General features: G+C 32.7%; 2 protein-coding genes and 1 non-coding gene across 3 annotated transcripts; all 3 read right to left on the bottom strand.

The window, feature by feature from the left end:
• Positions 1 to 409: 409 nt before the first annotated feature.
• LOC107900546 (laccase-5) lies at positions 410 to 2,882 on the bottom strand. Its single transcript, XM_016826173.2, has 6 exons — positions 2,750 to 2,882; positions 2,490 to 2,641; positions 2,118 to 2,362; positions 1,906 to 2,034; positions 861 to 1,820; positions 410 to 779 (listed from the first exon to the last, which is right to left on the bottom strand). The coding sequence occupies exons 1-6, from the start codon at positions 2,837 to 2,839 to the stop codon at positions 649 to 651; spliced, it is 1,707 nt and encodes a 568-aa protein (XP_016681662.2). The 5' UTR covers positions 2,840 to 2,882; the 3' UTR covers positions 410 to 648.
• A 6,410-nt stretch (positions 2,883 to 9,292) lies between these two features.
• Positions 9,293 to 9,399, bottom strand: LOC121219017 (small nucleolar RNA R71). Its single transcript, XR_005915499.1, has one exon. It is a non-coding gene; the product is annotated as a small nucleolar RNA R71 (small nucleolar RNA).
• A 7,441-nt stretch (positions 9,400 to 16,840) lies between these two features.
• Positions 16,841 to 18,072, bottom strand: LOC107900220 (probable methyltransferase At1g29790). Its single transcript, XM_041095613.1, has 2 exons — positions 17,593 to 18,072; positions 16,841 to 17,551 (listed from the first exon to the last, which is right to left on the bottom strand). The coding sequence occupies exons 1-2, from the start codon at positions 18,070 to 18,072 to the stop codon at positions 16,841 to 16,843; spliced, it is 1,191 nt and encodes a 396-aa protein (XP_040951547.1).
• Positions 18,073 to 20,249: the final 2,177 nt, after the last annotated feature.

Here is a 20,249-nt window from a genome sequence, read left to right as displayed (position 1 = left end):
GGTCAAGTCTGACAGTGATGGTGGCGAGAGACGGAAGATCGAAATGGGTCTCAATAGTCAGGGTGCTTGCCATATGCTTGTTTACCGCCAGATGCTTCTATCACCGTTTGCAACTAACAACAAATATGGGCAACGGTGAATTTGGGAGCTTTACAATTTTTTGGTATTATGATTTTTAGTCGACTAAATTTGAATTGCAATTGGAATCTATACTTTTCATTTTATGTTTTTTTTTAACTCCTAAGCTTTATATTTTATTTAACTGATTTTTATTTTTTATTTCCATTCATACAAAATTATTGTATTGCTTCAATAAAGACGTCCGTACTTCGTTTCAAAAGATAATTAGATTTTGGTAACACTTTAGATTATTGACTTCGTAAACACTATCGAAAAAACAAGCAAAATAAGAATTAAAGATTCGAAATTTATGATTAGAAGTTTCTCTGTAATAAAAAGAATAGAACAAAGCTATCCAATGAAACAGAGGATTAAACTAGTTTCCCAAATGCAGGGAAGAATTGGTATGCTACAATACCATAAAAATGATTAAGAAAAATACTAATAACAAAAAAATGGTAATGGAATCACCCTTGCTATTGGGCTTATGAATTTCATTGACTACGGCCCGATAACTGATGAACTCTCTTAACATATGGGCAAATCTGGCGGCGGCGGTTGAATGGTCTGCAATTCACCAACTCCATTGTCGACAAGGAAAGCCATTGCCAAACCCCAATTGATATGAACATCCAGGTGACAGTGCATTATCCACACTCCTATTAACAAAAATCAAAACGAATGGTTATTTCATAAACGAAAAAGTAGTAGTAATTGAAATGATGAAGAAGAGTGTTTACCTGGATTATCAGCGACGAATCTAATGACTGCCCATCCATTCACAGGCACTCCAACAGTGTTCCTCATAGGTGGATCAACAAGGTTGAATTTAGAAGTATCCTTTTTAGGATCGAAGTTCCCGAAACCTTGTGCAATGATATAGAAATCGTATCCATGAAGATGAATTGGATGATTCTCAGGTGTCACTATGCTTGTGTCTTGGAGCACAATTTGTACCCTTGAACCATACTTCAATTTGTACAACTTGGTTCCCGGAACAGGTTGAAAGAGCGATCGGCTCACGTTTCCGGTGTAGTCAAATTTCAATGGAGGGTTTGCTGGGAAATCTGTGGTGAAAACGCCAGGAATTCCTTGTTGGTGAGCTTGCAACAGAGAGAAGTTGCGCGGGAGCACGAATGAGACGTTGTTCATGCTCGCTGTGAAACGTGTACCGTTGGGTCCTTGGCAACGACGTTTCCGGAAATTGGGTGGGCAGTTGTTGAGTCCGAGGCCGATTGTGAAGAACAGGCTTTCATCTATATCGGTTGGGACTTCGGCCTTTTCTCGACTTCTAAAGCTTTGGCTGAAGGCCGTGACAGTGTTGGTGTCATTGTAGGCTGGTAAAGAAGGCATGATTGGAGTGGGTGCATTGCATTTTTTGGCAGCGCAAGACGCAGACTTGTATTCGAGAATGGCGGTGGTGGTCGTGTTGTCAAATGGTGCGTTTTGTGCGCTTTGGTAGGCTCGAGCTGCCATGTAATATCGAGATGGTGGCTGATCACCTCGGATAAGAACATCAGTGGTTTGGCCGGGGCCTAACATGAGGACGGAAGTGGTGAAGGGTTTGGTATAGGAAGCATCAGCTCCAACAACAGTGAGCTTATGGTTGGCTACTTTGAAGAAAAGCGGCTGGTTCAAGGCGGCATTGATCACTCTGAGGAGATTCGTCTCCCCGGAGTCAATGGGAACTATTGTAGTCTCTGCAAAAAAGAAAACATTAGTTAATAACATCGGCTTTGTCACCCGAATGTGCGGTACGAATTCAATTGGTTCGGAGCAAAATACCTTTGGAGGAGCATTTGTAGAGATCACCAGGTTGAGCATTGATGGTATATGCATCAGAGACATTTGGAGCTGCCCCTGTTCTTTTTGCTTCCCTCACCACATCAATGGGATTTGTATCCCACCATTCACCTAATCATAATCATATTCATCATCATAACATTTCATTTGATTATCATAATCATTTGTACTCGTAACCGAAAAGGATTCTTTACCGAGAAGAATCGGTGTTTCTCGTTTCGGCTTAGGGAAAGGGTAGGATTTGCCTTCTCTGGGACGGATGATGAGAGCTCCATAAACAGTGGCTCTAAGCCATGAACTGTGAGCATGCCACCACAATGTTCCTTCTTGTCCTTGAACTGTAAACCTGTAAGTGTAACTTCCTCCCGGTCTAATCGGACACTGAGTCACGAATTCCGGTCCATCTGCCCATCCGGTTCTCATTTGACGCACACCATGCCTGTATATCAAAGTGGTTAGGGTAATTCAAACGTGCAAATGACAACTAGAAATGAATGAAAGCTGATGAGATGCGTGCATGGCATGCATGCATGCGTGCATGAATGAATTTACAGTTATTAAATTACCAGTGGATGGTGACATTATATCGGGCTTTGTTGACAACTTGAACTTCAAGGGTGTCGCCATTCTTGATCTCCAAGGTAGGTCCAGGAAACATGCCATTAACAGTGATGGTGTTGTGAGTCTTGCACAGCCTCTTCACTTTTGTTGCTTGAATCTGTTTCATTCACCAACCAACATCAAGTTTTTTTATTTAAATGTCCAATGACAACCAATTTATCAGAAAGATATATATATCTCAAAAGAAAGAAGTAAAAGGACATACAACAAATCGATGTCGTTGAACTTCTGCATTTGCAGACAATGAAAGGAAAATGACAAGGAAAATGAAGGAAAACTTGTTGAAAATCCCCATTTAATCAAAGCTTAGATAGCAAAAAGCTTTGCTTGAGAGTGATATGAGACAGAGCTAGAGAAAAGGGGTTTTATAGGAAAGATAAGAGTTGTTGTTTAGAGGTTGTCAGATTAGGTTTTGATTGGGCTAAAATGGTGATTTTTTCACTTAGTTCAAACCTGCAACAGAGTTGTTGCACCCACTAGCCCATTAATACTGAATTATGTCTTCAATGCTTGCTTCACAAGAATTTTCTTTTTCTTTTTTCTCTTTTCTCTTTCTAGAGCAACAAATTTTCTTATAATTCCTTTTAATTCTTCTTTTCTTTTTTTTAAATAAGTTAGATGATAAACTCTTCCTTTGAAAATTAATCATACTACATGTAGTAGTCTTGATTTATACTTCAAAGTAATTAGATTGAAGATAAATTAACCAAGTCAACACTATTTTTTTAGAACTAAATTAACTATTGCCCTTTCCATTTTCATTTTTAACTATAAAATAATTCGAGTTTTCAATAATTTGAATCTGAGAATTTTTAATATATATTTGTATATATTTATTGAAGGTACAAAAGATCATTAGGTTCGTGAGTTATTCAAGTAAGTATATATTAGGATGCTATGATTTTAGGGTTGGTGAAAGTTTGAAATTAAGCTTAATATTTACCAAGTAAACGAGTTTAATACAGCCTAATCGAACTAGTTTGAGTAGTTTAACTTTTATCTCGAACCAAGTTCAAAGTTAAAACTGAAAATTAAATCACACTTTAAACCTTGAATTTCAAATTGAGTTAATTTATGTTGGGACCTAAAATTATCATTTGCTCAAAAAGAGTAAGTTGAATGGAAGTGTCTCATTATAGTAGCCACAGTGACTTGACATTGTAAAAACCGTGTAAACAAAAATAACAAAGAACACGAATGTTTGTTTACGTAGTTTGGTTTTTCCATATCTGCGGAATCTAATTCAATGAGTAATTCTATTATCTTTAATTCAAAATATAACAAGTGAATCATACTCTATTATTGTCCAAGTATAAAAATCACACCATTGTACCTAAAAACAAATACTCACCTCTAAATTCTCTCCTTGATTTTAAACATTAGAGGTTTACTCTTCAATTACACTTACACACTATAAGTTCCTTAATGAACAAGCAAATTGCTCTCAGTATACTCTAATACAAAACCTATACAATGATTGAATATAAAGCAACCTTTAAAAAACAAAATAGCAAAAAGTAATATACTAATAAAATCCAATAAAACGTCAATTAATGGAGATTCAGTTTCTTGATAATCCATAATACAATCTCGAACGATTTTTCATCACAATGCAACAAATTGATTTCCAAATCTTGACTCAACAATTTCGATGAACTCAACTCCATCATATTATTATAATAAATTCCGTGAAATGGCTAACCTTCATGAAAATGTAAATGGAAGATATATTGTCGAGACGTGGGAGATGAAGCAAAGTCTGTTGAAAGGAAATTAGTGTAGACTTAAAATGTAAAAGGTTTGAATGTATTTTTCAAAGAAAAGAAAATAAACAAGTCCAGTTTTGTTAGGTGGGAATTATTATTAAATAAAGAGATTTTGATTGAATCTAACAACTGATTTCTTAACGACATGTCGGGTGGGTGATTCAACCAGTCGTATGGAATTAGTTAGATTGTCTTAAAAACAGTTAAGAAATGCTGTTCTATCATATTTGCTGAACTAGAAAAGTTAGATAGTAGTCTTATTACCTCACGTTTTCATTTAAATTTGTAACAGTCCCAAGTGTGTTTTTTCTTTCTCCAGTCATCAATCTTTTATACATTTTTTTCTTCCTTGTTATAATATATGTACGTAAGAAAACGTTTTCACATTTAACCAAAAACAAATTCATCGGAATTCCAAAATGGACGGATTTATATCTAGTTTCACTAGCGTGAACTTAAATTCCAACATATATTTGAAATGTTGATTAAGCTGTTTCCATTGAAATGATTGGATTAAAATTTCTGTATTGAAAAAGCAATGATTGATTTAAATATGTTGATGTTATATTTAAATTTAATTTTACCACTAGGTTGTGGTTTTTTTATTTTATTTTATTTTATTCTGTTCGTGTATGTTATAAATTAATAAAGATTGCTTTTTTTTTTTAGAAAATGTCTTGCAAAAGAAGAAAAAAAATGATTTAACTTCAAGGACTAGGTTTGTTAATTGGTTCATATGGCATGAATGGCAGCCACTGAGAAACAACAAACAATGGCCGAAAACTAGCTTAACTGACAACGGTTGGTCTCTTCTATTACAAGCATCCGGCTCTAACATGAAATTGAGGATGAACACTTTTGACGAATGAGTAAAATTTAGAGTAGAATCATTTTAATCATATTATTCTTTCAAAATTTTGTTTGTGATTGATAAGATTTTAGTCTCTAACCTATTAATTTTTATGTTGAAAATCTTATTGTTTATCCAACTAAATAATTTTAATATACTATTATTTAAGCTCTTAATTAAATTGGTGTCACGAGTTAATTGAGTACCAACTAGATAAAGAAAGTTATGAAAATGTCCTTATGTAATTTAAAAAAATGATTTATTATTTGAGGGTATATTAATCTTTTTATTTAAAAAAAATGCATATGGTAAGATTGGAACCCATGATATTGCAATAGTAAAACTTCAAGTTTACCATTCAATAAAATTTTATTTTAATATGTAGATTTTATTACCTTATCAATTGTATATATCTATATTATTATTTAAGCTATTGACTAAGTTGATGCCACAAGCCAACTGGACACTAACTCGGTTAAGGAAATTTCAAAAATATCCTTCTGCAATTAAAATAAGTTATACTATTTGAGGTTATTTTAGTCTTTTTATTTCTATAAAAACTAATAAAATTTTTACATGTGATTGGATTTGATCATATGCTATTTATATCAATAAAACATTAATTCTACCACTAACCTAAAGCTTTATCTTAACATAATATTTACATTATTAATTAATTTCAAACGACGCGATTTATTATTTATTGTATATTATTTTCAAATACACTTTTGATGCCCAGCCCACGTATTGGATAAAGATGTGAGGAAGTTGGATTCACGAGCAAAATTGCGCATTTTTATAGGATATCCAAAGGGAACAAAGGGTGGTTTGTTTTATAATCCAAAAGAGTTTTACACATGTTACTTTCCTTGAAGAAAGTTACACGAATGACTTCAAACCTCAGAGAAAAGAAGTACTCGAGGAACTTTCGGGAAACACACAAAACCCTACAGAAACGATTCCAGAACCAACTCCTAATAGTAAACCTGCAAATGATTATCAACATAGGGTGCTTTGTCGTAATGAGAGTGTCTCTCGTAGGTCTAAGTTCTTCCAATCTGGCGGAAGTATTTTAAACACTAAGTCTACCAAACAGGAAGATGATGACCTACTCACGTATGATGAAGTGATGCAGAGTGTTAATTCCAAGCTCTACGAAATAGCTATGAAAGCTGAGATGGATTCCATAGATTCCAACTCAGTGTGAGAACTTGTAGACTTACCGAAAGGGATAAAACCTATAGGGTGTAACTGGATCTACAAAAAGAAAAAAAAATACAGATGGAAAAGTGGAAACTTATAAGGCCAGGCTTGTAGCAAAAGGTTATACTCAGAAAGAAGGTATCAATTACAAATAAACCTTTTCTTCGGTTGCCATGCTCAAGTAAATCCGCATATTGTTGTCCATTGTGGCGGCTCTCAATTACAAGATCTGGAAAATGGATGTCAAGACAATGTTTTTGGAACAACTATCTTGAAGAGAGCATCTATATGATGCAACCCACTAAATATATAGCTAAAGGAAATGAGTATAAAATTTGCAAACTGCTTAGATTCATATTTGGACTTAAGCAAGCATCCTGCTCATGAAATTAGAGATTTGATCAAACGATTAAAACTTTTGGAGTTGAGAAAAATGTAGATGAGCTTAGTGTTTATATATGTATTGGGGATGAAAATGTGGTATTTCTTGTTCTATATGTCGATGGCATTCTACTTATTGGGAATGATGTATGGACATTGTCATCAGTTAAATGTTGGTTAACCCAACAATTTAGCATGAAAGACTTGGGATAACTAATTTTTTTCTTGGTATTCGAATCCTAAAGGATCGAAAGAACAAAGTGATAGTGATAATATAGAGTTATCTTAAGCACTTCTAAACTAATAATTCATGTGAAGTTTGAGTGGTTAATAAAAAAATTGGAGTTTTTTTTCTTATAATTTTGTCCTGTTGGATGATGCTAAAATAAATTTGCTAAATTGATCATTTTATATAATAAAACACATGATTTTTGTAGTTTTAGAGACAATTGATACACTAGAAGAAAAGGCAGTTTTGAAGCTCACCTATTGATGCTCAATGCTGTAGCATTTCTACAGCATAAGCCATATAGAGTGGGTTGTTGAATGGTCATATTTGGATGCCCCAAATGAGATTAATTGGACTTTGGCAACATCCTTGTCCCAACTTAAAAATCAGCAAAGAAATCCCCACAAGTGACCGTCCACCTCCCCTCCTCATTTTAAGTCCTCTCCCCCTTGAATTAAGCATAAATCAAGCAAACTTTCAAAGCCATCCAATCATTCTCCTTAAAGCAAGGGTCGACCACATATGAAGAGAAATTCAAGGCTTCAATTTGTTAAAAATAGTCGGCCTCTACACATATAAATAAAGGCTCGTTATTCACTAATTTCACTCATCCCTCATTCATTATCTCTTCTCCCATTCTCCATTCTTTCACTTCCTATTTGAGAGAGTAACACAAGAGTTTGAGAGGAGCATTTCAGAAGTTCTTTTGCGTAGTAAAATTCGACACCTTAAGGAGCAATTGTGCAAAGGAGCAAAGCAGAAGAAATGATAAAAGGAAGCACAAGTTAGCTATAGAGAAAGACTAGATTTGTTTTCTAGTTTCTTTCCCTTTAATCTTTTTATTTTGTTCTAAATTGATAGACATGATTGCTAAGTGTTTTTCTGCTTTTAATTTAATTTAAATGACTTAATTATGTTATTGTTAGATTGATTGCATTCTTCTTAGCTTAGATTGTTTTTATTATGTTAATGATGTTATGTGCTTCGATTGTTTATGCATTCAAATAAAAACATGACCATGTTACTCATGCATTATGAATGTGGGGAATCAATTGAATTAATTATTTAATCCGAACAAGATTGTTATTAATTGACACAATATTTGAATAGTGCATGTTTGATCATTTAATGATTAAATTAGTAATAATATTAAACAATATTGTTACCTTACATGATCCTTTTATGATGTCTGCTTATGAAATTGTTAAGTTGATTGAACATAGAAATATGCTAGAGAAATTTAATAATTAAATATGCATGACTTCATAATTTATTCATGTTGGGTTAATAAATAGCCGAATTGTCATGGTTTTCTTTCGTAACTTCATTAACATTGTTTTGATAATCTTAAGTTAAAGAAGACAATTAATCTAGCTCTTTCATGTCATAATAATTAAACTTGTGAATTGTTGTTTTTTATTCTATGTTTACATTCCATTAGTTTTTGCATACTTAGTTTTAGTTAAGTTAATTAGTTAATTCAAAGTACTCACAATTATTTCCTTCATCAATTTTCTAAGTTTTTATTTTCACAATATTTGTCTATACAATTCCTATGAAGACGATACTTTTATTTACTACTTTGTTACATATTGACGGCTGTGTACACTTGCATATCATTCGAATATTTCATGACAAGTTTTTGGCGCCGTTACTAGGGACTGTTTTAAGAAATTATTTGTGAAGTTAATTATTTTTGCAATTTGATTTACTTTTCTATTAATTTTAACTTAGTAATTTTTGTGATTTTTATTTCAAGTGTTTATGAGCATAGATTGAATTATTGACTTACTCCCTGTTGACCCTAAAATCGAATGAACTTTTAGACAAAGAAGAAGAGAAAGACAAGCCCAAATACAAGCAGAAGAAATGAATCTTGAAAATTAGAATCAAGATAAAAGAAATGGAGTTTCTAATACTCGCAATCTGATCATTGTTACTGATGAAAAAGATCGAGCTATAAGACAATATGTCGTACCCTTTTTCAATGAGCTTAATCTAGGAATTGTGAGACTCGAGATCGAGGCACATCAGTTTAAGTTGAAGCCTGTAATGTTCTAAATGCTTCAAATCGTGGACCAGTTTAGTGGGATGCCTACTGAAGATCCATACCTTTATCTCTAATTATTCATGGAGGTGAGTGATTCCTTCAAACTAGTCGAAGTGTCTAAAGATACATTGAGGCTAAAGTTGTTCCTATTCTCCTTGAGGGATAGAGCACGAGCATAGCTGGATCCGTTGACACTTGATTCTATATCTACATGGCAAGAATTAGCAGAACGCTTTCTAATGAAGTACTTTCCACCTAGCAAGAATGCAAAGTTGTGAAACGAGATCACTACATTTCAACAATTGAATGATGGATCCTTATATAAGGCATGGGAGAGATTCAAGAAATTATTACAAAAATGCCCTTATCATGGTATTCCACATTGTATCCAATTGGAGACATTCTATAATGGTCTCAATGTACACACAAGAATGGTGGTAGATGCTTCTGTAAATGAAGCTCTTCTTTCTAAGTCTTACAATGAGGTGACTTGTCGTCAAATGAAGTAATTAATACGGGTCAATTCTGCCACTTAAGTAGCTTATTTTTCTATGTAATTTAGGATTTTATATTACATTTTCGGTATTTAGGACTTAGGATTAAATATTAATAAAATAATTATTTTTTAGCACATTTTATAAGTGTTGTGACCTAATAGGCCGACACAAGCCTTAGGTAGTACTAATATGTTTAATTGAGTGTATAGGATAAAGAATTAAAGGCCCAATTGACATGGAAGCAAGGGACGAATGATGCATAAGTTTCCTGAGCTGTCAATGCATGAAACGGAACCAATGAGGCAGAAATTGCATGTCTTGTCGTGCCATAAACATTGTGTGGTGCGACACAGGTTAACTTCCTACCCAAGTATATAAGGGTTATTTTTGTTTGCGCAATAAAATTTTAAAAAGCATTAACTTAAACTTAACTAAATGTGAATAAAAATCCAAGCTTTATTGCAAAAGCTTGGATAACACAACAATGGAACAAAAACAATAAACGAAAATGCTAAAGAAATGATTTTTAATAAAAGAAATTAAAGGAAACTGAATAACATTAAAGTGAGATTAAAATGTAACTACAAGAAAGTTTAAAGGGTTACTAAACAAATAACAACTAACTACAGTAAAAACTAAACTAACTAAGGAAATACAAGGAAAATAAAGAATCAAATAGAGAATTAAAACCCTAAACTATGAAGAAGAAAACTACCCTAAACCTAAACTAAAAGATGGAGATAAACCCTAAACTATAAAGCTTTCTAACCTAAACTACAACCTCTTCTTTCTTCAGCCAATTTTTGACTTTTAAAGCTAATTCTGACTCCAAAATGTTGCCCAAAATGCCCATCTCGGTCTTTTATTTGATTGGTGCTTTGGGTAGATAAAGATTACCCATATTTTATTTTTTGTCTTCATATGACAAGGGTATCGCGACAATGCCGATAGTCTACTAAAGGGGTGTCTTCAATGGTGGATGTCACGATGCTCAATGGTGGGTATCGCAACACCGCTATAGGTGGCTCTCATTCCTCTTCATTTAAGGTTTGTTGTAGGTGTTGCAATATTTGTGGTCTGATGTTATGATACCTCTTCTTGTAGAAATGTTTTCACTCAAATTTGGGCCACCAACAAGCTTCTACAAAACTCAATCAATCATTAGGGTCCAAATGGTGCATTTGACTATTTCAGGTCTCAAAAGGAGTAAAAACTCAACATTTCATTTATTAAAGTAAAAAAAAAATAAAAACTACATAAAAACATGAAAAAAACATATAAATTACTCAGAAACAAGCTCGTAAAGTGTAATGACGAACCTAATTTGACATATCAAATTATAGCAGATCAGTTGCGATATTGGAAGATAGGAGTTGTGATATTGACAAGTTACGACATCCATGATAGTAGCCAGAGGTGAAAGTCAATCACAACGTTGCAGCGAAGACGTGAAATTGGGAAGAAAAGTCGCGACACCCAAGTCACCCTATAAAGACTCGAGCAAACTACCAGGAAAGTCGTGACACCAGACCTGTGGTGTTGCGATATTGAAGCTTGATGGACCTAAAATTTGAATGGGTGTTTTAGTTCATACAATCAAAATTTTAATACTCAAGGTAGAGTTTTCCAAATTAGGTCAAACACGAAAAGTAGTATAAATATTACTTCTTACACATGATTAAGGGAAGTTTTTTACGATTATTAGTAGTTAAGTAGTTTAGTTTAAGGATTTTCAAAAACAGTTGTTATTTTCCGTTCTAGTTTTACAACAATTTCATATACTTGCAATTTCATTCATTGGTTTTCAATAGTTATTTTTCTTATTTTCGTTTGTTGCAGATTAATTGTCGTTAAGAGTGATCAATCAATTCCATCTGTGAGAGTTTCAGTTGCCGCCCCAACATGATCTCTACAATCAGAATTTTTGAATTACTGAGCATTTCTAAACCCTTTAATTCCTTGTTATTAAATTTATCAAATGGCTTACGAATTAAGTGGGTATGGTAGAGTTGTGATAAGTCGTGGCTAAATTCATTGGGAAGTTGGTTAATTGAAGTGACAGTTGTTAATTGAAATTAGGGTTTAAATTGAATAATATGACTAAACTGAATAAGATTAAAAACCTAGAATTGATAACTTTAGGTGAAATTTTAGGTAAATGATACCGAAAGGAGACTTTACCCGGTATTAATTCAATTGTCCCGTTTAGATTCATTAGGTCGAAAGATCAAGTGGACTAAATCATAACTTGGTAAAATTATAGGCCGAAAGGTATTAATTAGACTAGTTAAGAAATTTTTAATAAAAATCACTAAGTTTTGATTAATTATGACCATGAAAATTGATCAATTCTTATTTTTCATTCTTGCATGATTAGTTTGATATTTTTATCATTTTTACAATTAGATCTTTTTTTAGTTAATAGTAAGTTTTTTACCAGTATTTTGGGATTCGTCATACTATAATAATTAGAAAAGTAGGTGTTTAAACTTAGCTTTGCATGTTCTTGGATACTATTAATTTGATTTTAGTCTCTACCTCCATTGGATACGATCTTTGGAATACTTCTGTATTTCATCGTAATTAAACTATATGACAATTTGACATGTATACTTTTAGTACACCCTATTTATTCATATCTAATTGCATTGTTTATCTACCTCGGTGCACATGTTATGGGCCAAAGTTCAAAGCCCGTGACCATCGCACCAAATGCATCCAATGGATGTCTATTGCTCAGATGAGGATCATTTGGCCCACAAGAACTGACCCGATTCAAAGAGCTATTGGACAAGTCTGTCAGATTGAAGCCTAGTTGGCCCGATAATGAAGAGATGTCAACTTAGGCTAATATGGTAACTAATCTTAGAAGATAGAGGAAATCATATCTTGTAAAGATTAGATTAGATTTGATAAGGCTTATCTTGTAAATCCCTAAAATTAAGGGATATGGTTAAATCTCATCCGTCGATGTAAATGTATCTTGACCGTCGGTTTTGGGGGAGCTCAACTATAAATAGAGAGCCTCCCCCTCATTTGTACTCATTCCATTGTATTCTGAATTCTTAAGAGTAATAGAATTCTGAGAGCATTTACTCAGACACCTTGTGTGCAATCTTTTCTGTGGCTTTCTGTTGTTCTTTGGTTAGCTTCTTTTGGCATAAATCGCTTCCGCTCTTCAATTTGGCTGACTTAGGCGAGTTTAGACGAACGGATCACCTAAGGCCACACGGATTGCAAGACGAAAGGTCTAGCCCCGTGACACACACACCGAGGGGCAGTCAACATGATAAGTGCTTCCACACACACACACATTCTTACTCATATATTACCATATGCCATATATTTAAATTCTTTATATTATTAAAAGTTCAAACAAATAAAGGGACATAAAGTAATCACTTTCTTTTTATTATCAAGCATATAGCCAACTTTGAAAAAGGGTTCATGTGATATTAATGTATACATATAACTAAATCTCCATTTTTGTAACAACATACACATATTTCCAATTATTAAGTTGAGATTTTGAATGGTATGTCAATTCTATCAACAACTGGTAAAATTAGAAAATTAATCACCAAATTTACCATGATGTCATATTTACATGCACATTCATACCATATTTCACAAATTTCACATGTATCAAATCACATTTATTAACGATTCCTTGACAACCAAATTCTCATAACACATTTTTAGTTAATATGACACAAATGGCTAAGGTTCACCAAGCCACAATTTTTCAAACCACTTATTTCTAACATTATTAAGCCATGGAAACTAAACATATTGGCATTCAAGAACAATCTCATATTTTATACATCCTTTTCACCAAATTCTTAAACATATTAGTATAAGAGAAGTATGAGCATCCAAAGGTACTTACCTTTTGGATGTAAAAATATTCAAAATCAAGCTTCCAACACTTGAATCCATCCTTAAACAAGTTATTTCCTCATATTTCTCTACACAAAAATATAATAAAAATCAACATATAAGCTTTCCAAACTTTCTCATAACAACCAAACTCAAATATCAAGCTAAGAGTGAAAAACACCATTACTAACCTTATTGGAGCCTTTTCTCTCTAGCTTCAACTTTCTCTCTCAAGAACCCACGAAATCATTGCTGAAAATAGAATATTTGAAGGTGGATTCAAGCTTAGAGATGAGTTTCTGATGCGCTGCAAAACTAATTAAAAATTTGACTAAGGCAAGTGCACCTATCAATTAATAATATAGCTATGGTGAAAAAAGATATTGTTCCCACGAAGACTAAAAGTACTAGTAATCACTGTTTTTCTATTATTTAACCGAATAAATCGAGTGATTGATTAAAAACTAAAATTAACTAAATTAATTAACTACGAATGCGACAAAGAACAAAATACGAAAATAATCGAGTAACAACCAAGAAGCGAAATAATACCCAAGAAAAAATCCACCTAGATTTCATCTGCCATTATCAATCTAAATTATGTAATTTCTTTACATAGTATCTTGATCCGTAGAAATCCTTAAATTATACTAATATCTCTTTCGAGAGTAAAAGCAACTGACTCTAGGTTGATTAATTGAAATTTCTTTCTAATTAGAACCCCTATTATCGCATTAGCCCGATTTATAGATTCTCCTATTAGATTTGACTCTAATTTAGTAGATTTATAGCGTCCTATTTCTAGGATTGCATGCAACTCCACTTAATTACGCAAGATCTACTCTTAAACAATGTCCATTCCTCCTCTGATTTAAGCACATCAAACATGGATCAATAATCTAGAAATATCAAACCAAGAATTAAGCACACATAATTGAGAACAAGATCTAAGTATTTATTGCGTAAAATAAAAATCAAACGACAAAATTCATCATAGGGTTAATCTCCCTAAGCATTTAGAAAATTAGTTCATGCTTGAAAATAAAAACATCCAAAATACAATATAACCGAAAGAAATAAAGAAACTCATGATAATCTCCTAAGAAATCAAATGCGAATCTTCAATCTTGACGAAAATTTGCTTCAAAATCCGCTTCAATAGTGTTTTTCGAGTTGTTTTCTTCAATATTCTATGATGACCCACTATTATCTTCTTATTTTTGTCATATATACGTCTTAGAATGCTTGAAAAACCTAAAAAACATGATTTCCCACAGTTTATGGTACAAATTTGCGAAATCGACAAGGCTGTGTTGAAGGGGTCAGTTCGTGTGGCTCTTGTAGCTTGCTCTGATTTCCAATTTTCACTTTTTTTTCACTCCTTTTACTCTCAAATGCTCTATTAAGCATAAAAACATGAATTTAAAGGACTAGGAGCATAAAATTCACAATTACATTGAATAGTCACTCAAAAACGTATTAAGAACGATGTTAAAATATGTTACTTTTAGCACTTATTAGTTTCCTAATTGATTTTAGCAAAAACTCAAGGTTGGGGTTGCTAGATTTTGAGAGATTTGAAGAAAAGTGGCAAGGGAAAGAAAGTTTTTCTCTCTTCTTCCATGGATCAACTGAACAAGGTTGGAGGAAGGGGATTTTTCCTCTTTCTTTTCTTTTTAATTTATTTAAAACTTGTGATCCATGATCAATATCTTCACATAAGTCACATCCAATTGTTCAAAGTAATTCCAAATATAACTTATCTTATAAAAAATAATATTTCCAATATATAATTTTTAAGAAATAACCAAAAATCTCTTTCACAGCAAAATTACCATTTTACTCTTTTTTTTTATCTCTTTGCACAAGTTTTTCACATCAAATAGATATTTATCAACTAAATTCTCATAAATCATGTTTAAATCTTATTAATAATCCTTGGATGGTGGAAGTTACATTTTTACCCTTTTCTTGGTGAAAATAAAAATTTTATAATTTAGTTCTAATACTTTCACATCTTTCTAGTTTGGTCCCAAAAGTGATATTCACCACACCAATACACATTAAAAATTAATTCCATGCCAAGTAATCAATAATAATTCACATATTTTTTATCAAAAAAAAGAAAAATTCACATATTCTCTTTTCGGTCAAATTTGTACTTTAGTCCTCCGATTTTTCAAAATTTGCAATTTGATCCATTTGCCACATTCTCTTCCGATATCTTGCATGAAAATTCTCTAATTGACTCATTTTAAAATTTTTTCAAAATTTCATTATATCTAATCTCGGAAGAGTGCCATATGTCAAACTGAAAATTTTAGGGCATTATATGAAGCATCTTAAGAACACCTACTTCCTTGAACCTTTTGTTTTCTTTTTTGATGAAGAAGGTACATTGGGTCTCTCAGTGCGTGCGGTCCTCATTTGAGCAAGTAGTTCTACAATGGGGACATATCCTCTGGGTTAGTTTCTTCACTATCTTTAGACTCAAGATTCAAAAATGTTTCTCATAATATTCCTTTTCCTATTAGAAGCATCAAGGAACAAAGGCTCCTCTCCTTCTCCAACATTCTTTCTTGCTTCATAAGTGGCTTCGATTTCCTTTACAATAGATGCTCTCGTTCGTCTAGCTTAACTAGTAGCTAAAAACCAAAACTGCCTCTAACTTAATATAATCTCTTCAAATGAGTGATTTATATGGACTATCTATTTTATTTATTATTTATCTCAAAAATAGTTTATTTAATTAGAAATACAATAATCATTATTAATTAGAACTAAAGTCATACTTAAATAATAAAGAGTTTTAGAATAGTTTAATTTCTTGATTATCTCTTAAGTAATTTAATCTAATTTATAATAATAACATCATCATTTTCTTTGACACATCAACAGTTTATACTTGACACAAGGCCACCCAAGTTTTCTTGGTCTTAGTGGAATATTAAAAGATTGAGATAAATATTAAATTTATACATGAATTTTGACTTAGTGTAATTATACATAATTTGAATTGTGGTTCATATGTATGTATGAAATTAATATAATTGTTTATGTATGTGATATATCAACGTAAAATTATGTTAATTAGATTATGTTGTTAGTGATTTGTGAAAATTGAATAAAATCAAAAGTTCGTATATAAAATCACATAAAATTAAAGTTTATGGATGTAACAAATAATAAAGGCGTCCAAATAAGAAATCCTAGTAAGATTATAAATTGCATTTATTTTTATTCATTCGTCTGAGTGACAAATATGGAAATGTTTAACCTTGCTGCGTCTGGATGTCTTTGATTTATTGCTTCCAGCAAATACAATTGTTTTTCAGGTGAAATCCTGCACATTTTACAACAATATCCTCGAGTAAAACGAAAAAGAAATCGAGTTAGGTCATTGGTTTTTCCAACAACGCTGACAAATACCACTCACTCTTGTCAACTCCACGAATCAACCTTTTTCCCAACATTCCACCTTAGTTTCGCAAACCCAATTCGATCAAACATTGGAGCATAGGTTTGATTGAGCTGCGGTCCCTGACAGAAAAAATGGTCAAGCCAGAATAGCCCCCCTGATCTCAACACTCTGTATATGTCATACAAGGCGAACTCCAACATTGCATCTGGGATCCAATTGCTTAAAATATGCATCGAATGCACTATATCCAATGTGTTCTCAAAGAATAATGGAAGTCTCTGCGAAATGCTAACATGTATTGGGATCAAGCCCCTGGATGCAATGAAACTATTGAATGGTCCATCCAGGTTCATTGAACTAGTGATGATGGTGATGTTCCGCTCTCTCATCCTTGCTGCGAAAGTGCCACTCCCACCTCCAATGTCAAGTCCGATTCGAATACTTCCGGCTGGTTTTGTTTGAAGAACTTGATCGAGTCCATAATCTAATCCTCGATCGTAAAGCCATCTTCGTTTTTCTCGGCCTTGCAAGTCAAAGCAGTCCTTGCAGTCGACGGTCCCTGGAAAGTTTTTACGGTCAATGAGGCATTGGTAACTTTTGCAAGTGTAGGTATCCCAAATGATGCTGGTATCTGGTGGGGTTGCCCAAAGGCTATCAGGAAATGGTGTTGGCTCAACATAACCGATGGGGGATTTGGGGTGGCATCTACGGCGAGGTAGTGGTTCACACCCCTTGAGCAAAAGCTTTTGAGCAAAAACGTCATCCATAGGACATCGCCACCAATATCATATGTCATGTACTGAGCCAGCTCCTTTTGAAACCTCAAGCAGGCTGCTCCAACAGGCGGATAGATCTCATCAGATGCCATCCTTGGGGAGTATCCTAATGGGAGCTTGTGAGGGAGAATGGCAAGCTTGAGTTCATCAGACAAGGAAGCAGTAGGAGGAGGAATGCCGAAAACATCAGCTTCTTCGTCGACTGGTAATGAAGGCTTGCGTTCACGGGTGATCTCAATAACGAGGTCTCGCACAAGAAAGTTGGTGGAATTGATCTTGTGGTGCAAGTCAGCAATAAGAGAGTAACTGTCAAAGAGTTTAGACTTTGTAGAGTTGAGCTCCTGCAAGAGATGAGAAATGGTTTCCTGGTGAAGAAAGAGATGGGTATGGGGGGTGTTAGATGATGATAAGCTGAAAGGAAGGCTAGAAAAGAAAAAGATGGTGACAAGGTTGGTAAATATGAGAAGGAAAAGCATTTTAAGCATGAACTAGAGATTGTTGTTGTGAAAAAATTGCTTTCTTGGATAGTTATCAGCTTCACTTCCCATGCTGCTGCTCCTTGATTTTGATTTCTTCAAATGACTTGAGATAGAGAATAGGGGGGGGGGGATTTTATGGATAGATTGGATGATGGGATTCGAAATTAAGCTAATTAATTTGGTCAGCTTCGATTCACGTTCTAATGGAGCTTCGTTCATTGTAATTCGCCGCCTCACACGTTAAAACTTTCAAATATTGTGATATCTTAATATTAAATAATAATTTCTATTTTCCATTACTACTATTCAATAGTGGGGCCCAGTAGAGTACTAGGGGCCATTGCCCAAGGTCTAAAATTGTTACCATTTAATTTTTTGTAAATATATTATATTTTTTCCAAAAATATAAGTAGACCGGTTCAAAATTTTTGCAATTTTCCCTTTTTTTTTATTTACTATAGTCCTCCAAAAAATATAAGTAGTCCCCTCCAATATTTTTATAGTATTAAAAATAATATAAAAAATTATTCATGATAAAAATAAAGAGAAAATTTTCTTGAAAAAATTAAATTATTTATGATAACTTTTGAATGACATTTTTGTTAAATAATAAAAATAATATTTATTTAATATTTTTAAAAAATAATATTTATAAGTAATATAATAATATATGTAAAAAGAAAAGAAAAGATGAACATATTCATGCCTAGCAAAAAAGAAGAAAAAAAAATTCTTTTCATAATTTTTCCTCCAAATATTAAGTATAGGGTATTTTTTTTTTCAAATTTTGTCATAGATTTTGAATATGTATTAATAGTTTTTTATTTTATCAAGTGCATTAAAAGTTGTCATTAAATGATATTGATAAAACTCAAAAGCTTATAGAATTAAGTCAAATATGTATGTTTTTGGATAAAAAATGATTAAGAGACAGTTTCTAACTTGTTAGAAGTGTAAAAACGAAACAAAATAGCTAAATAATGTTATAGTAAGTTTCGGCCAAAGTGAAGGGAAGGAAGAAAACTTTGGTCACTTTGTTTAAAATTACGTCAAATGATAGCTTGTGAAACAGTGAGCATTTTGGTGAAAACGAAATAAAAAATGGTTAACTGAGTCGAGAGTAATGTGAATTTCGCATTTTTTTACCCAAACAATGCTTTGCAACAAAATGGAGGATGAGTTTTTTTTTTTTTTTTTACAGATGATCTTATTGTTTATATTGAGAGAGAGATTGCTTAAACTTTTAATTTAGACTCTATATTTAGTGATTTTATTTCCTTGAAAGAATATTGTGCACAATTTTAAGTAATGATATTCTATTTTTTCTTAATTGTTCATTTTAAATAGGTTTTTTACCTAAATAATGTGAAAAAAATAATTAATTACCAAAAGGCACCACACAAATTATTTAGGAAAATGGGCAAAATTTACTGTACCCGGCCGGTATCGCTGACGTGTCAAGCAGAAACCCAAAGTTTTCAGCACATCATTCATCCATCACTATCTTTTAAAAGAAATACAAATTTTTTTGTGTCCCCACTGTGTCAGGTGGCATCGGTGTGTATTTGGATGAGAATGAATTCATTTTTAAAGTTTGGGACTTAATTGTGAAAAATATACTTGTATTTGGATGATCAAATTTGGTTGATTTTGGATGACCAGGAATTGGTTGCACTTAATTGATTATCATGCTGAAATATTATTTCTTTTGAATCGATTGTTTTTATGTTTAAACCGATTGTCATGTTAGAATACTGTTTCTTTTAAATTGATTGTTTATATGTTTAAATCAATTGTCATGTTGGAATACTATTTTTTTAATAGATTGTTTACATGTTTAAATCAATTGTTGTGTTAGAATACTACTTATTTTAAATTGATTGTTTATATATTTAAATTAATTGTAATTTTAATTTGACCCTCCAAAATTAACATCTTCACTCCATGTACTGCTACTAGTTGACTGAAAAGAGGCTTAGCGTGCACTGCAATGGAAACTATACTTGTTAATAACTTGCACATGCTGTATTTGACAATCTAATATATATCAAGTAGAAAAATACGGGCATTCTCTAAAAATAATAATATGTAGGCTCTGTAGATGTGCTTCCCCATTCATAAAAAACACTCCTACCCCTTTATTTATTTATGGGATAAATTACGGAATTTTGTTA

The sequence above is a fragment of the Gossypium hirsutum genome, chromosome D06 (assembly GCF_007990345.1).
Source record: "Gossypium hirsutum isolate 1008001.06 chromosome D06, Gossypium_hirsutum_v2.1, whole genome shotgun sequence".
Classification (NCBI taxonomy): Eukaryota; Viridiplantae; Streptophyta; class Magnoliopsida; order Malvales; family Malvaceae; genus Gossypium; species Gossypium hirsutum.
Note: the sequence above shows the minus strand (reverse complement) of the source record. Positions and strands in the feature narration are given on the sequence as shown.